The sequence below is a fragment of the Mchenga conophoros genome, linkage group LG3 (genome assembly GCF_057382185.1).
Source record: "Mchenga conophoros isolate Kocher_MC1m ecotype Shallow Benthic linkage group LG3, M_conophoros_male_GT1.1, whole genome shotgun sequence".
Lineage (NCBI taxonomy): Eukaryota > Metazoa > Chordata > Actinopteri > Cichliformes > Cichlidae > Mchenga > Mchenga conophoros.
In genome coordinates this window covers 54,135,484-54,152,296 of record NC_140528.1, presented here as the reverse complement: position 1 = coordinate 54,152,296, position 16,813 = coordinate 54,135,484, and the positions used below count along the sequence as shown (strand labels likewise).

The 16,813-nt window shown below is 39.1% G+C and overlaps 1 protein-coding gene across 1 annotated transcript in view; it reads left to right on the top strand.

The window, feature by feature from the left end:
• The window catches only part of dachb (dachshund b), a 117,928-nt gene extending 113,601 nt beyond the window's left edge, over positions 1–4,327 (top strand). Inside the window, exon 12 of the mRNA XM_085263234.1 lies at positions 3,178–4,327. Coding sequence (XP_085119360.1) covers positions 3,178–3,215 — 38 coding nt within the window. The 3' untranslated portion in view covers positions 3,216–4,327. The remainder of the gene's footprint in view (positions 1–3,177) is intronic.
• Positions 4,328–16,813: the final 12,486 nt, after the last annotated feature.

The following is a 16,813-nucleotide window of genomic DNA, read 5'->3' as shown; positions in this document are numbered from 1 at the left end:
AGAATAAATAACAGGTCAAAAATAAAACAGATTAGTTCCAGTGGACAGTGGAAAAATGAGCGCAGCCATAGAAAAGCAAGCTGATGTGAAAGTTTTTGATATTTTAACTGGAAGAAGTTACAGGTTCGAGTTTTAAGGACAGCACTGTCGGAGGGGATCAGCGCGGCTCTCCACTCTTTAAGTTGCAGGACAATTTTTAAGCACCGGGCCAAACCTGCTGCCTAAAGGAGAAAAAGAAAGGACAGGAGAGGACAGAGAGAAGAATGGGGCGGGATAAAAATAATATGAGAGTAACAGATAGAGGACAGGAGGGAGCAGAGGGGAGGTGAGGAGGAGGAGGGGATGCATGTAGAATAGAGGGATGAAAGAGGAGGAGAGGAGGGGGTTTGAGTGGATTGTGGAGTGATAAAAATAGGGAAGGGCAGGAGATGAGAGGGATGAAAAGGAGGGAAGGCAGGGAATATGAAGGAGGAAACGAGGGGCGAGCGCGAGATGAAAGAGAAAATTTAAGAAAGTTTCTTTTTTTTAAGTCCAACACAGAGACCATGGGTCTGTTTCATATCCAAATAACAAAGAATCATGAGCAGAGGACAAAACGAGAGGGCAGGAAGATGACTAAGAGCTTAAAAAAAGTAGTAAGGTAGTAGAGGGCAGGAGAAAGAGAAGTGCAGGGTGGAAAGAGGAGGGAGGGCAGGTTTATGGTTGCTGTTATGCAGAAATGTAAACACTTTGCAACGTTCGCAGAAAACAATGACACCGCAGGGAGAGGAAGGTTTTCACACGTGTGTGTGTTCCTGTTGTATGCATGCGTGTGTTCGGGGTTTTAGTGTGCGCACGTGCTCCTGTGTGGGTGGGTGCAGCAACAGCACTACGGGGAGCGGAAGGAGAACGACGGAGGTGAAATGAGAGGGAGAGAAAAAAGAGAGGAGGGAGAGTCGACCCTGGCAAAATTGGAGAGACGAGATTTCTGTCGTAAACGGCATAAAGGGAGAACAAGTGAAGAAAAAATACTTCCTGCTTTAATGATCATAAAGAAAGGGTGAAGTTCCTGTGCAAATGTCTCATTAGACTTTAAACTCTGCATTTTTAATGCGCTTAAAGACACTTTAGCTCAATTTTAGTTGCTACAAGTGGAAATTTTAATTCATATGGCCAATTTTTGGAGGAAAATGTTTACTGAGTTAGCCTTCAGGGAGTATAAATATGACAGCGGAGGAAGGAAAGAAGCAGGGATAATGTGTCACCACCTTCTGGATTTCTGTTTTAGGTTAGTGTAGTCGTTCCCAAGCTTAATATTAGCCAATTTCTCAATCTGGAAATAAAAACAACAAAAACAAGTTTTTGGCCATACCAGCTCCCCATTTTTACCTGCTGATGATTTACATACTGAGGTTGATTCCCAGCTTTATTGTCAGCAGTTCTTAGCCTCTCCTCCCTTTAGTTAATTATAGTGTTCAGTCTTTGTTATTGTCATCACCCTGCTGGCATCACCAAGATTGTGAACACACTAACTCAAGAATGAGGATTTTCAAATTAATAGCATAGATGCATCTACTGAAAATCACAGAAGAGTTCAAACCTCATTGACCTTGAGTTCAAGTCAAGCTCAAGTTTTCTCAAAATCTTGTGAAAATGATGACTCGAGAAAGATTTTTAAGCTGATACCATGGGTGCATCTACTAGAACCATGTTTGAACCATGATCATAGTGCATCATATACACACTGTACAGCTTACCTGTTGCTCAGTAAAGAATGTTCAGCTCCTTGAGCAGTTTTGCAGTAGCTGGACGGGCGGATTTGCAGTATGTAAAATCACTCCATTGGCACATTTGGCGGTCAGACAAACTAGCTCAAGGTATTGCATTAAGAAGGTAAAAAAACATCATTACAATTTAAAACTGGCTAACCTTTTAGCATTCATCTGCTCTGTAGCAATGCATTTAGAGTTAGGAAATGGGTTACGTCCAAGTCACACAGACCCCTAAGTGATGCCATAACAGCCAAGAATCCTCACAGACTTCAGCAACTGGTGAACAAAAAAAATCGAAACTTTCATTCACGTGGGTGGTTGGTGTCAGGGGATACACATTTCCCCCCAATGACTGGTGGTTTCCAGGAGGTCACAGACTGGTCCCTAGGCCTGTGTAACAGCGGCCTTAGCTTCACATCTACCCCTTTATAAGGATTTTTTCCCCCATTTGGCAGACTTAAATGGAAATTTCATCGCAGAAGAACTCTAGTCAAGAAGAAGAACTCGTTATTTTCCAAAACAAGTTTTGGAAAATAACTTTGACCTTAAAGAGCAACTTATCTCCAACGTTATCCCTAAGTGTTTGGCCTGGTAGATGTTAAGGGGTTAATATTTTGCCAGTTGTGTGTGAAGCTGTTTTTTTCCTCATTAAATTATTCCATTAATGTCATTTTAAAGGTCTGGCAAACAAATTATTGTTCTACCATCTAAATGTATAACCTGGGCTTTTTGCAGTCTGCTGACCTAGGACTGAAACATTACTAAGGAGACAGATACAAGATGCACATAGATCTTCTTCTTTATGATCTGCATGTTTGGTTTTGCATAGGTTTTATGCCAGATCCCCTTTGTGATGCAGCCTTCCCCTTTTATCTGGGTTTGGGATCAGCACCATCACTGGCTTGTGGCTGGGTTACAAGATACAAATAGATAATGAAAATAATTAAAAAAATAAAATAGTTGCCTAGTTTGATACAATCACTTCCATAACTTTATCAATGTTTTACCAAAGAAACAAGTTCTTCAGTTATTTTAAGGTAGTATCTAAATTTATTATCACTGGGATATAGGGATTGCTGGAATCACCAGTCAAATATGATGGAAGCTGAGAGTTTTCTGACTTTGTGCCAAAGGATCCCCCCCCCCCCCCCCCCCCACACACACACACACACACTCAGTTTTATACTTTTACCAAGATATTTGCTGTTCTAGCATTTTCCCAAACATTTTGGTTGTGGCAGGCCTGGAGACTTTCCCAGCAGTCAAATGACGACACATGGGTTACACCCTGGGCAGGTCGCCAGTCCATTGCACCCATGAATTCTAATAATTGTTGATTCAGGAATCTTTGAGTGCTATGCTAGCTGCATGTGCTACCTTTTTTTTCTTTTTCTTTTTTAAATGACATGTTTATGTTTTTGCCTAGAATCGCGGCCGTTTCTGAAGACTCCCATGATGTTCTAGAGGGAGACTCCGCCTCCAGAATCCCGGCCCTGCACAGAAGAACTCCACCAGCCCACTTCCACGGCAGCCTGGATCACCACAGATATGACCTCCCCAGGCGGGACTCTATCTTTGCTGCAGAGCGACCTTTTTTTGACGTTGCTATGATAAAAATGGGACTACTAAGAGACAAACTCCCTATCTGGACGTACTTTGGGGCCTGTCTCTCTACCTTCTCTTTCTCCTTCTTCTTCTTTTTAGACAAACTTCACTCCATTCATTCCTCTTTATCTGTCCTTGCAGCAGAACTTGTTCCTCATTTGTTTCCGAAACTGAAAACTGAAAGTCATTCCCAAGGATTTGAAAAAAAAAAAAAAAAAAAAGAGGCAGCAAGATGTGACTGGGCTGGATGACGTCAACATACTCTCAAATTCGGACAGATGAGAATCAACATGGTTGGACATAATTTAGAAAAATCAGTTAAAAGAAAAAATTCCAAGGCTGTTGATGATTTGCAGGAGCTAAAAAGTTTCAACTCTCACTCTCTAAGTGTGTCGCTGGACAAGAGAAACAAAAAACACACAAATAAATAAATAAATGAATAAAAGGGAGGCATGTATAAAATATCAGGAAGGAACAAACTGAAGATGAAAAGAGGAAAACAACTTGGGAGGCTATTTCTGTCTTGTGTTTCATTAATTTTTATTTTCCGTACAGGGACTGAAAAGAATGCATGGGAAAACGTTTGTGTTGTTGTTTGGCTTATTTTAACCTCCATACACTCCTTAACTTGAACTCTCCCTTTTCTTCCCCCTCTTATGAACTCCCCACCACCTCTTCATTTCATTTCTACCTCTTATTTTTTTTTAATCCTTTTTATTAAACCCCTCCCATCCTTCTGTATATTCCCACTGCCCAATTCCTCTCTTTCATACTTGTTTTTTTCCCGTCTACCTCTTCGACGTCTTCTCTCTCCCTCTCTCTGTAAAGGAGACATTACTCTGAAAATGTTGGATGCAGCTTTTCGATGTATGAAGTATTTTCTATCACCCTTAAAACAACCTATGGAATCAGTTTATGAAACAATGCAAGAGTTAAAAAAAAAAACAAAAAAACAAAAAAAAAAACCAAAATGCAAAAAAACAAAAACTGTTTTTTTATTGCAATGGAGTGATTTTTAGACACATACTATCCTAAAAGTATGTCGAATTCTCTTCCTCTACATTTGACCTTTTCACATTTTGATGCCCGTTCCTGTTACCAGGAAGTGTTAGTACAGTTTCTGTTGTTTGTCAAACTAAAGATGGGGAGTTTATTTTATTATTATTGTTGTTGTTATTATTATTATTTTTAACTGCCCTGAAAAAAAAAGGTTTATGAACTTTCTATAACTCATTCAGTTTTGCTCCTTTTCTGTTGGATTTGAGAACTTTTCAGTGATCAAACGTACCGCAGGTGAAGACGCTCTCCTGAAACATCAAACACTTCCTGATTTTCTGACCTACTAAGAGTGCAGACTGTGTTGAAGTTTTGTTTATTCCACTGCGTGTTTTGTTTATTTGTTGAATTACTATTTGAAAAGTGTACGGGAGGAACGGGGGAGGGCTGGGCCAGGGTGGGTGGGCTTAAAGGGATATTAAGTGTAGATAGAAATGACATTCAGCGTTTTCTTGATTTTTGTTTTATTATGTTTTTCTCCTGATGATCTCTCAGTCTGTCACTGTTCTCTGGGTTTGAGCTGACTGCAAATATACAGTATTATAATGACTGCTGTCTCCTGGTGTTTTACATCATGAGTTCATGTACGTTGCTGACTTTATGTGAACGGCATCATAAGCTAATACGATTTAAACACTCTGCAGAGTTTTGAACCGTAAAGTCCTACGAACTGTGACACCACACTTTCTTGTATCGAGTTATCCTTGTGTTTACAGAATTTAATGCTCTATCACTATGTTTTTTACAGACATGGGGGAAAAAACTACGCAAAGCAATTGTGCTCAGTGTATTTCTGGTGGCTTGAGTATTTTTAAATTGGATGTAATGAACGAACAGCAAGGCATTGCGTCAAGCATGTCTGATTACTAGGAGTTAAATTCAGATGAAAACAATTACGATTTCATCCTAGGCACCCATGGAGAAAATAGTGGGTGAGGTCACAACGGCTGTGTAGGTCATTATTATGCACTCCAGGACAGAGGTGAGTAATTAATTTTCCCATGAGGGCGCACATGAGAAACTGGGCCGCACTAGTAAGCTCAACTAAATTCTACTTAATATTAATTTGATCTCCTTATGTTGTTTGTGCGGCCCTCCACAACAGTCCACATGGGACTATTGTGGAGGGCCGCACCATGTTTCTAATGTAGGCCCTTGAGAAAATGAACTCTGTCCTAGAGTGTGGATAAATCATGTAGATAGCTACACACCTCACACAATGTTTTCTTTGAAGCTTCAGTCGCAGTTTTTTAGCAAGGTTAGTTTTTTTTAGACAAGAAGAAGTTCCAGTAGTTGAACAGTGTAACAGACTGATATAATACCATTTTACTCACCAAAATTAAGTTGAGAAACTTTCTAAGATTTGTTTTATAATTAAAAGTGAATGTCTGAAGACAAGGAGAGAGAAAGAGTTGAGCCAGAAATGCCCAACGACAGATACAATTCTTGATTACAGATTTGATCATTATGATCCAACTTTTTGCTTTTTGTATTCATTTTCACCACAACATTTTATCTTGTTATAAATCAAGCACACCCGGCCTTTTCAGAGGAGTATTTTTACACTCACTCACTGTTTACGTCAGCTTTAGCCCATTTGAAAATGAAGAAATCTTTGAAGGTTGCCTGTTTGGGTCTGTCTTGAATCTTTCCGTTTGTTTGTGTCACTGATGATTTCACACCACTGATGATGATACTTTGTTAGATTTTGGAAAAAAATCATCACAGATGGTATTAAAGTCAGACATAGGACATGAAGTTTCACTAACAAGTTAATTAACGTGTAATTAACAAGTTGTAATTTACATCTTGTTAATTACAAGTCCTCAGCCAGCGAGCACACCCTGAATAGTCCTCCTCAAATTTAAGATAATCAAAATTTTAAAAATGGACTTAATTTTTTATGGAGATTCTGTGTTTATAGCTGTAGGGCAGTGGGCTATTTTTTTCCATAGACTTCTACAGGACAAGAAGTCTTTATGCATCCACAGCCATCACCCCCTGCTCACCATTAAAAAGAATGCAGGTGTGAACCATTTGTTTGTTTGTCAGTGGTGAAAATACAAGAGTTTCCACAAACCAAGCATGGTTATTGTTATTGCTATGGTGCTGCTTTGCCTCTTAAAAGCCTCAAGACCATACTATGTGCTGCAGATTGTCAGGACTAACAGGAAGAGTTTTGCTCACGAGCAAATAGGTTACTGTTTCATTAGCATTTCATGTTTTGCCATGAGAACAGGCTGGCTTTGGTCTTCAGATGTCTGAGCGTCTCTCATCCGATCTGCTTCTGGGGTCACACGACTGAGGTGTTGGTTAGTTATGCTATGACTCTTTGCCTTGTGGCCTTCTCTTTACCATCTAAAACACCCACTGTTCTGGGCATCCACACAGATTTGAAGCCAGACGAGCAGAGACCATAGAACGTCAAAGACATTCTAAGAGCGATGACAGACATAATAACCACGGGCAACGCGAGGTGGGCAGGTTTTGAGTTAACCTTTTATCAACTTTTAAGTGAACGACTGACATGAATACCAATGACAGTGAAGGATAACATTGATTGACATGTTACAGGGTGGTAAATATAGATTGGCACTTAGGCAACTGGAAACCGGAATGTCCACTAGGGACCAACAAAGGGATAAATGACAAAGAAATCACTTCCTGTGAGGACCATTACTCCTCCTCCTACTACTACTCCTTCCACCTCTTCTATTAATATGAAATTTGAACTTTAAATATAAAACAAAGAAATTTGTGTAAGATGAAACTCTTCAAACAGTTCAGTAAATCTGTGATTAATAATGATTAAGGTGTTTGCCATAAACATGCAAGGATAAAGCTCCTGGGTGACATCTGATTCCAGAGGACAGAAGAACAACTATCCGGGATAAGGAGGCATTTTCACACAAACACTCTGGTATTTCAGAAGATATTCACATACTCACACACAGATAACCACATAATACAAATAAGGATTGGCACTTTGGTATTCTGGTAATGTATTTTGTGGCCATACACACACACACACAAGCGCAGAGGGCTGACAGTAAACACACACACGTCGTCTATGTTCCATTTAGACTGTATATTTACTCTGCATTACGGGGTTAATGAGGTGAAGCTTTCCCCTCTCTCACTCACTCTCTCTTTAATGGATCTCTCTCGCTCTCTTCCTGTGCTTGTCTCTTATTCTCCTCTCATTCCTGCCTCTGTTTTCTTTCCTTCTCTGTTTTCCTTTTCTCTTTTACAATCATTCCCACTGTCACTCTTCTGACCTTTGCTTTCCATTTTTCTGCCCCTTCTGTCCTTTGTTTCATCTTCTGTCTCTTTCTCTCACCCTCCATCTCTCTCCGTTTACCAAATAGCTGATGTCACTTTTTCCATTTCCTCCTAATGGAGGCAGAAACACAGAGCGATGGACGGTGAGGAAAAACAGCCAGAGATGAAGAAGGATGGATGGAAAGCGAAGGAGTCAACAAGGAAGGATGAAAAGGTGACAGCCGGGGGAAACAGAGACTGAAGAACCTGGGAGTTGACGTGGGAGAAAATTAAGGAAGATTGAGAGAATGAGGGGAGGAAGCAGTAAAAGAAAGGCAGATGAAATGATGGACGGAGAGTGTAGGGAGGTGAAAAGATGATGGAAAACAAGACGATGGAGAGAGAGTGGTGGATTATGGGTAAGAAAAAGATAGTGGCCCATCATAAAAAGGTTAATTATTGATTTTTCTGAAGGAGAAATCAACCTGAAAACATCACTGATGCTCAGTCTAATGACTCAAGTCTTCTGTTTTATTCCAAACAGGCTAGTATAGCTCCAGCTGGCAGAAATGCTGTCAAAGTGCAAACTGTGTGGTGCATTTAAAAAAAACCACATCATGGCTAAACTGTAAATACACACACTAAACACAATCAAGCATTTTTAACTGAAACCAAGTCTACAGGAACATTTTTGCAACTATTCTAACATATCTGAAATAAATTTCATCACGTTGCATAAAAGCTACAGCAGAGTTTCATACAAAAAAAAAAGTTACGTAATTATTCTGTACATATGCAGCCCAGTCTTACAGAAAAAATAAAACGGTCACAAAATTAGTGCAAACAGTTTTCAGGTGCATTAGCAAGAAAGACAGAAGCACGAAAGTACGCAGAGTCTGAAATACAAAAGGGCGGGGTCACAGACGCAGATAGAGGAGCATGGCAGACACAGGAAGACCACGACAGACGGCGTGTTTCCATCAGATTTGATAAGATCTCCAACAGCATTGGCTGAAATGCAGCACAAACCATGACACAGCCTCCACCGTGTTTCACTCATGGCTGTAGACACTCACGCTTGCACCTCTCCTGACCTCCTCTGGACATATTCATGATGATTTCAACCAAGAATTCCAAATTTGTATTAATAACTCTACCAGACCTGTTGTCACTGATCTTTAGGCCAGCTCTTGTGCAATCAGACCTCAGCCTTTTGTCCCTTCCACTGAGAGCATTTCTGATGAGGCTTCAGTGGTCAGTAGATGGATCCACTGAAGGTCCTGATGCATCTCTCAGGTCGTGTGTCAGCTCTTTGCTGGATTTCTTTCTCTCTGTCTTACAGACATGATGTTTAGATACCATGTATATGCTATAGATATTATTCTTTTAGGCCTGTCACTTCCTCTTTCTCTTCTGTAAGTTTCCAGTTAACAGTTCTTTGGGAATCACTTTGTTGGTGCAAAAATACTAATTTATGTCTGTCAAACTGTGTTATTTTTGACCTTTTTCATAGATTCAAATACAGAAATGGGAACAAATTATCTGTTTTTTTGCCTAAAGATACAATATAAAATCAGTTCTTTGCCTGTGAGTTAGGTGACTTTTTTAATCTTGAATGAAAGCTTGAAAGTCTGCTTTAACAAACAAAAACACATCCCTCTTAAAATGATCACTTACAACAACTTGGACTGAAAGGGAGTGAAAAAGCTGAAAGGAGCCTCGGGCCTTTTGCACAGTGCTGTATGTGTCTGTATACAGAAAACAATAAGTCAAATCCAGTACTAACAATAATGTTCGGGTTAATCAGTCCTGAATTATATGTTCCAGCCCACCTGAAAAATGTAAAAGGAAGAAGAAAATACATCAAAGGGAAATAAAGGGCGACTCAAATGATGGAGAGATGGAAGGAAAAGAGAGCGAACAGAGACATTCCCAGACAGAGCAGCCAGGCTGTTAAGACACACACACACACACACAAACACACACACAAACACACACACCTTGCTCCATCATTAGTCTTCATTAGGGCCTTTATGAGGAAAATTAGAAAGGGAGTTTCCTCCCAAACTGAACCCTGGGGTCCAACCTGCCTCTGTGTGTATGTGTGTGTGTGTGTGTGTGTAACTGTGGTTAATTTCTACATGAGGTTTAGCAGATGAAAGAGGAAACAAAACGGTAACTCAGTGTGTGTGTGTGTGTGTGGAAACTATGTACTAGATATTTGATACAAGCAGACACACACACACACACACACACACACACACGGATCTGAAAATGTAAATAAAATGATGTAAATCAAAAACTGTGTGAGGATTCCTAATTTTTAAAAATATATTACTGAACTAAAAGCGAAGGATCACATGGGGTATTACCGGCTAAGATAGGAACGAAAAGTCTAAGACCCGAAAACAGCAGACATGTCAAAAAATATTGTAAAATTGTGGTGTTAGCTGTGCTGTACCCACCTGCAGTATCTCACGGTGTGTGTCAAGGTCAGAGAGCTGTTTGGCGTAGGCCCTACAGTAGGTGGAGCTCTGGAGGCTTCACATACACCACTGCCAGTATGACCAGCGAGACAAGACGGACACTTATTTATTTGTTTATTTTTTTTTGACCATAATTAGAGAACCTAATAGGACAGATATCAGCAGAGCAACTGGAGACCAAATGTGTCATTGCAGTTGGGATCTTTTTTTTCAGATATATATATATATATATAATAAATAAGAAAAACAAAAATCTTAAAAACTCTATCGCATAAACTGTATATGGAAGATGGGCATGTCCACTGGTTTCTGAAGGCCCGTCTTGAATCCTCGAGATGCACATTTCCATGATTGCCATCATGGTTGAAAAAAACAAACAAAAAACAGCTGTGACAAGGAGGGGCAGGACTGACAAAAACTTGAGGCTCATCATCTAATAAGTTGTGATTGATAAGTTTCTAATGAGTCTGTTTTTTCAGACCACCTATAGTAGAGCTTGTTTTTCTCTCTTTCCTCTCCAATTCCCCCCACAAAAAAGGAACATTCCACCCGATAAACAACTCGTTTAAATTCACACATATGAGAATTCATCCACTAATTGCCAAAGTCTGATGATATTATTTACACTTCAACAAAAGTTTTAGTAAGATTGGATAAAGAGCAGCTACCACAGGCTAGCAGCAGCTAACAAAGACTAACAGTGGCAAAATCAGCAGCACTGACATTGGACACAAGTTAGTATTTAAGGTGACTCAGGTAAAAAATTACAAAACATTTAAGTTTAATTCTGATTTATTTTTGTTATTTGTTAGCCAGCCACAACAATTATATTATACCACTGACTGACATATGAATACATTAAAAGGTTAGCAGAGCCTGGAATTCCTGTTACCAATCAACCATCTGCAACAAAGCGATCCATGACAACTGAATTGCTTCATTTGTAGACACCAACTTTGAAAAGAATTCGTTTGTGGGCTTAAAAAAAAATCATGCCTTTGTGCATCAGTGCTGAATGTTACAGTGGCTATGTCTTTCATAAATACAGAGAGCAGTATTCATAGGCCATCTACAGAATGTAACCAATCAGATAATATTATGGGAGGGACATTAAAGTGTTAGCTGTTCAGAAAGAGGCAGCTGTATCACTTAAAAGAAAAAAAAAAGAGTCAAGCCAAGCCATTGGTTGCTGCCTAATTGGCACCACCTGACACCTGGCTTATTCTGTCTTCTCTAAAATGCAGGATGGGATAAAGAAACTGAGGCACACAGACTGTTTTCAGGCCTGTGACTGAGTCACCGCGTGTGTTTATGCGACTGCCTTACAGTGCGTGCGTAAATATAAGGTGTGTTTCTTTGTGTAACTATTAGCGTGTGTGTGTCCTGTCCTCTTGGTGCTGACAGCTTCTCATTAGCCACAGACAGCTGGAGGAGGTCATCACTGCCCCGTCTCTCTGTCACGCAAAAACACACACACACACACTCTGTACTGCTGAGGACCCTCGGTGGCATTGTTCATCCACTAGTCCACAACCCTGACCTAATTAATTCATTACTCTCAAAAACTGTCTCTAGTTTGCTCAATGTGTTTTTAATTTTCCAGGATGAGCTTACTTTCCACAAAATGTCTTCCTTCAAAAAGTCATAAAATGCCTTCAAGTCATGCAGCACTACATTTCTCAAATACAACCTTGAGGAAAATAGAGCAGTATGAAAATAAGAGCAGAGCTTGTGCAACTTCCTAAATCTTACGTGCTGACAGGACGTAGGAAACCCAACTTAACACTTAGCCCTACTTTGCAAAGTAGGGTTAAGTGCGCTCTTTTAGCTTGTTTCTAAATGTGGGCTAAAACAGCAAAAACATTACTAATGGATCGACCACAGCCAGTAATTTTAAATAAAATAAGCATTTCTCATCTCTCATTTCTCATCATTAAAAAGCTATTAAAAAGCTAAGTTGTCACTTTTAGACAGCAGACATTAGTTTACAGACTGAATTTCTGTCTATAAAGTCCTTACTTTACACAAACACTGGCACATGCATGAAACCAAAGCATGCTCAAATGGGATTTTTCAATAGCAGTAGGACTAGTCATCTATTTATTTATATCTTTTTTATACAGATAAAAAAATACAGTGGTCCCTGCTTATCACAGGAGTTTATGTTCTAAAAATAACCTGTAATAGGCTAAATAAAGTAGCCAGCTTTATTTTTTTACAATCACTATAGATGTTTTAAGGCTGTAAACCCCTCACTACACACATTATACACTTTTCTCAGACAAGCATTGACATTTTCACACTTTTATCTGTTGTTTAAACACTCTCAAAGTTCAAACGTTCGTAGAAAAATAAGTCCAGTATTATGGAATGAAACCAAAGGTACGGTTGACAATACGTTGTTGTGTTTGTTGGGGAGAAAACTTACAAACATACAGTGCAGCACTTCAGAGTCACGCTGCTACCGATCAAAGATTTATGTAAATTTGACAAGCTGAACGCATTCTGTACTGTACAGGAGACACGGCACGGGACTGATTGACAATGGTCTACAGCCAATCAGGACACAGAACACAATGTGCTGTAAAAAAAAAGAAAAGAAAAGAAAAAAAGCATGCAAAATTGCAGAAAAAAAATCTGCCAAACACCGAGGATGCGAAAGGTGAACCGCATTATAGTGAGGGACCACTGTAAACCAAATCAGAATTACAACTGCAATCCAAATCCCTTCCAAATATTAAATGTGTTGTCATGAATTCAGAAACTAGATTAGCGGTTTCACAAAACATGAGAAAATAAGCAACCCAGTCAAAAAACTAAAGGTCACACTGTTTTTCATTAAGCAAAAAGCAAACTGAAGTCAGTTTTTTATACTTAAGTTTGAGAAAGATGTCAGAAATTAATCAAACATAACATTCAACCAGGTTCAGGAATCAGTAAATGAAATCTGGCATCGAAAAAGTATAAAGCACTTTACTATTAAATACTACTAACTACTGCAAAACAGGAAGTGTGAAAATTCATGGCCAACAACTATAATTAAATTTTAGCATTAAAAACATTTGAAATAAAAACCTTGGGCACAGTGGTGGATTTACCATTACAGAAACAAATCAGGGCAGTCTATAACTTTTAAATAAACTTGACATAAAATTATAAGCTCATAAACTTTATGGATTTTTGATGGTGGATTAATACATTTGTTATGCACTCCGTGAGTATATAACATTATAATATATATATTTCTTTAATTAATTAATTAATTAAAATACATATGAGACATTTTGATAAACAACCTTATTCTTAATGGTCTGTGCCACATTCAAAATTCAAATAGCTCCATATAGATTTGTCCGTGGCTCATTCGATAGTAAAAGTTACCAAAGCTGACCAACACAGTTTCACTGTTCCATCTACCTGTACCTTCAATCTTATGTACCTGAGAATTTGCATGATGTTAGCTTGATACCAGTAGGGTGATGACACTTTCTGATAGGACGTTGAATGCCCTCCACTGCATGTAAAGTTTTCTTGGCAAAATCAAAAAAAAAAATTATCTCTCTTTTTAAAATTTAAATTGTATTTGTATTTGTGAATATGTGTAATTCTGCTCTGTCTCACAATTGTGAACCCTTCCATCAGCCCCTGGATCCAGATCTGGACAAATTCCAAAAGGTAATCACTTCTAAGTTCGGCCAAGCCCTGATAAAAAAAAATTAAAAAATTAAAAAAATCATGTAAATGCATCCATAAATTCTGAGTAATAACTGAGCCAATTACACAACGTCCTTGGCAAAGATAATTAAGGCCACATAAAAATAAGATCGGGAAAAGTGGCTCATGTCTCATCCATCCTGAGAGGAAATTATCATCCTGCGCTCTCTCAGAGTGACTGCTGTGTGCATCCTCAGAAAAAATAAACTCTACACGTTTGCGAGATGTAATTAAACACCTGAAGCGTGGGGGTAGGATGTGAAATAAAGTCAGCAGCTGACTATGAACAAACAACAACAAAAGGAGGTGGGGGAGTTCTCTGATAGCAGCACTCTGATAAATGTTGTAGTGCACTGCTTACAACTTTGATCATCAGGACTAATCTCTAATGTCTTTAATGCGATCAAAAAAATCAACATTTTCAAGGGAGAGGATCTTGTGTCACGGATGATTTGGCCCTCCAACTCTAATGCTCTAAATGCCCCAAAGCATGTGAACATTTCCTTTCATTAAAAAAAAAGTAAGTATATCATGAGTCTAACAAGGATTGAGTGGTCGAATCGGTCAGGATGTGTGTGTGTCCGCCTACTGAACTGGTAAAACAAAAAAACCATCCCATTCTCCTTTCTCCATGTCTCTCAACACTCATTTGCTTTGTCCTTCTCTCTTTCAATTTCACCCACACAATCTCACAATCATATACGTACAGCCGAAAATACACACACGCACACATCCCTTCATCTCTCTCTTTCACACGCACACAATAAACACTTGTCATTGGTCGGCATCACTCGTTTATTCTTGCCCGAGCGAGGGATTTGTTTTTGTTCTTCCTGTCATTCGCCCATTTGACTTGATGGATGGTGGGTGGTGACGCAAAACACCTGCCACACGCGCACACACAGATGCACACAACCTAAAATGGGCCACAACGCATGCAATCAATGTGTGCAAATATGCTTGAAAGAAGAACGCAGCAAATAAACACACAAATACTGTCTATACACAACATCTGAGGTCACAAACTGATGTCCACATGAGAGTATAAGTACACAAACAGACACACCACAACACAAAGCTGCCATTTCCCAACACTAGCCAAACCATTAAGTACTTTCTTGTTAACTTCCAGGGATTTTTTTTATTATCTAGTCTTGCGAGGACCAAATTAAGGACAGCAAGCACACATGCAGTCGACACCAACAGACAGACAGATCCCTCTTGCCATGGTTGACTTCCGATGTGGCCTGAAGTGTAAACAACAGTTTATCTCCATAGAGGACAAATGGACAGCAGAAGCACAGAGAACACGAGAAGCGGGGGAGGATTTGAACCCCGAGGTCATCACTGCAAATCCCACAAAGGAAGAAGAAGAAATGAGGGAAATCTGAGGATTGCGCTCCTAAACAATTTCTCACCACAAGAGCCCTTGGTTCCAACACAAAGCTAAATGAAGAGCATACTTGAGGATAAGGTAAAGTAAACAGAAATGACTCCAAAATGACTGCTGCTCTGGGCCTTACAGATGTATAAAAAGACCATTTAAAAACTAAAAAATTTACACTTAAGCACCTATTTTAGCAAAGATATGGAAATGGTTGTTTTTTCTGGTTACTATTGGCCAAACATCTCAATTAGAGGTGTCACAATAACTGTATACAAATAACACCACAATATTTATCTGACAAATATCTGTCAATCATAGATGCATTAACATTTTAATTAAATGTGTAAATGATTATTTTGTTTGCTTAATGTAATTAATGTAATGTAACCCTCTCTACTTGTATTTAGAATCCCATTAATTTGTTAGGACAACACAACAGTAGCAATTTCGCAGGGCAAGCAAGGAAGACTGTGCTTGCCCAGTGAAATCTAAAAACAATTAAAGGACAATTAATAGGCAACAATTAATACACACGTGCCAACACAAAAGCATTCTTTTTCCTTGCATCTGTTATTGTCATTCTACAGATCTTCTGGCCTGTTTGCAGCCACCTTTAAAAATGTGTCTTTGGAAACAAGCTGGGCTCTGCTTGCCTCTAATTTCACTGAAATCTGTAAGTGAGGCCAGTATTTGGATGAGCACACGAATGCCTCGTTAGCAATGTCAGACCCAGAGAACAGCAGCTTCTTCTGGTTCTCTGGTCTTTGACAGAAAATTGATAGAAAACTACCATGCCCACAAGCTGCCACTGGCTTTGCTTTCACTGCTCTGGGATCAGTTAGTTACAATCGACGTGTATTAGCATTAGCACATAACCAACTTCTCTGTGATTTATGGGATTTTCTGTGAATTTGTGATTTTTTTGGCAGTTTATTTCAGAGAATATGCACGATGAAGCTCTAATCTAAGTATTAAAACATGTTCAGCAGCTCAAATAGAAACGAGAATGATGTGTAGCAATAACCTGCATGTGTTTTAAGCTGAATTTAAGGTTTAGATTAGCACATTTACACTCCACTGATAGTCTGGGGACCGCTATGTGGTGCAACTGGTCTGTGGGACACTATTGGTTGTGCTGCTGTTAGTCCATGAGCCAGCCATGAAGAAGAATGAAGTTATAATATACAAAGACTTGAAGCGAAACTGAGTGTTAAAAACAAAAAGTCTCAACTTCAGCCACTTTTTTTTAAACAGTTATTCGCTTACAAGTGAACTCAGCTGTCAGTAGGGATGGGAACTGACACGAATGTAGCTATTTTGATTCCATTATCAGTAGCAGTTATTGATTTGATTCTTTGTCAGTTCCCTCATCGATTCTCATTGGCTCCACTTTGAGAGTCCCCACTATCTCCACATAGGAGACACATTTGCGGGATGATAAATTACACTTTATGTGGAACAGCCTTCAAAAAAATTTGTAGGTCATCAAAAAAATTTGGCCAAGGACATGAATGTAAGCTATAACCTCGGGTAAACACCATATCATGTGCAAC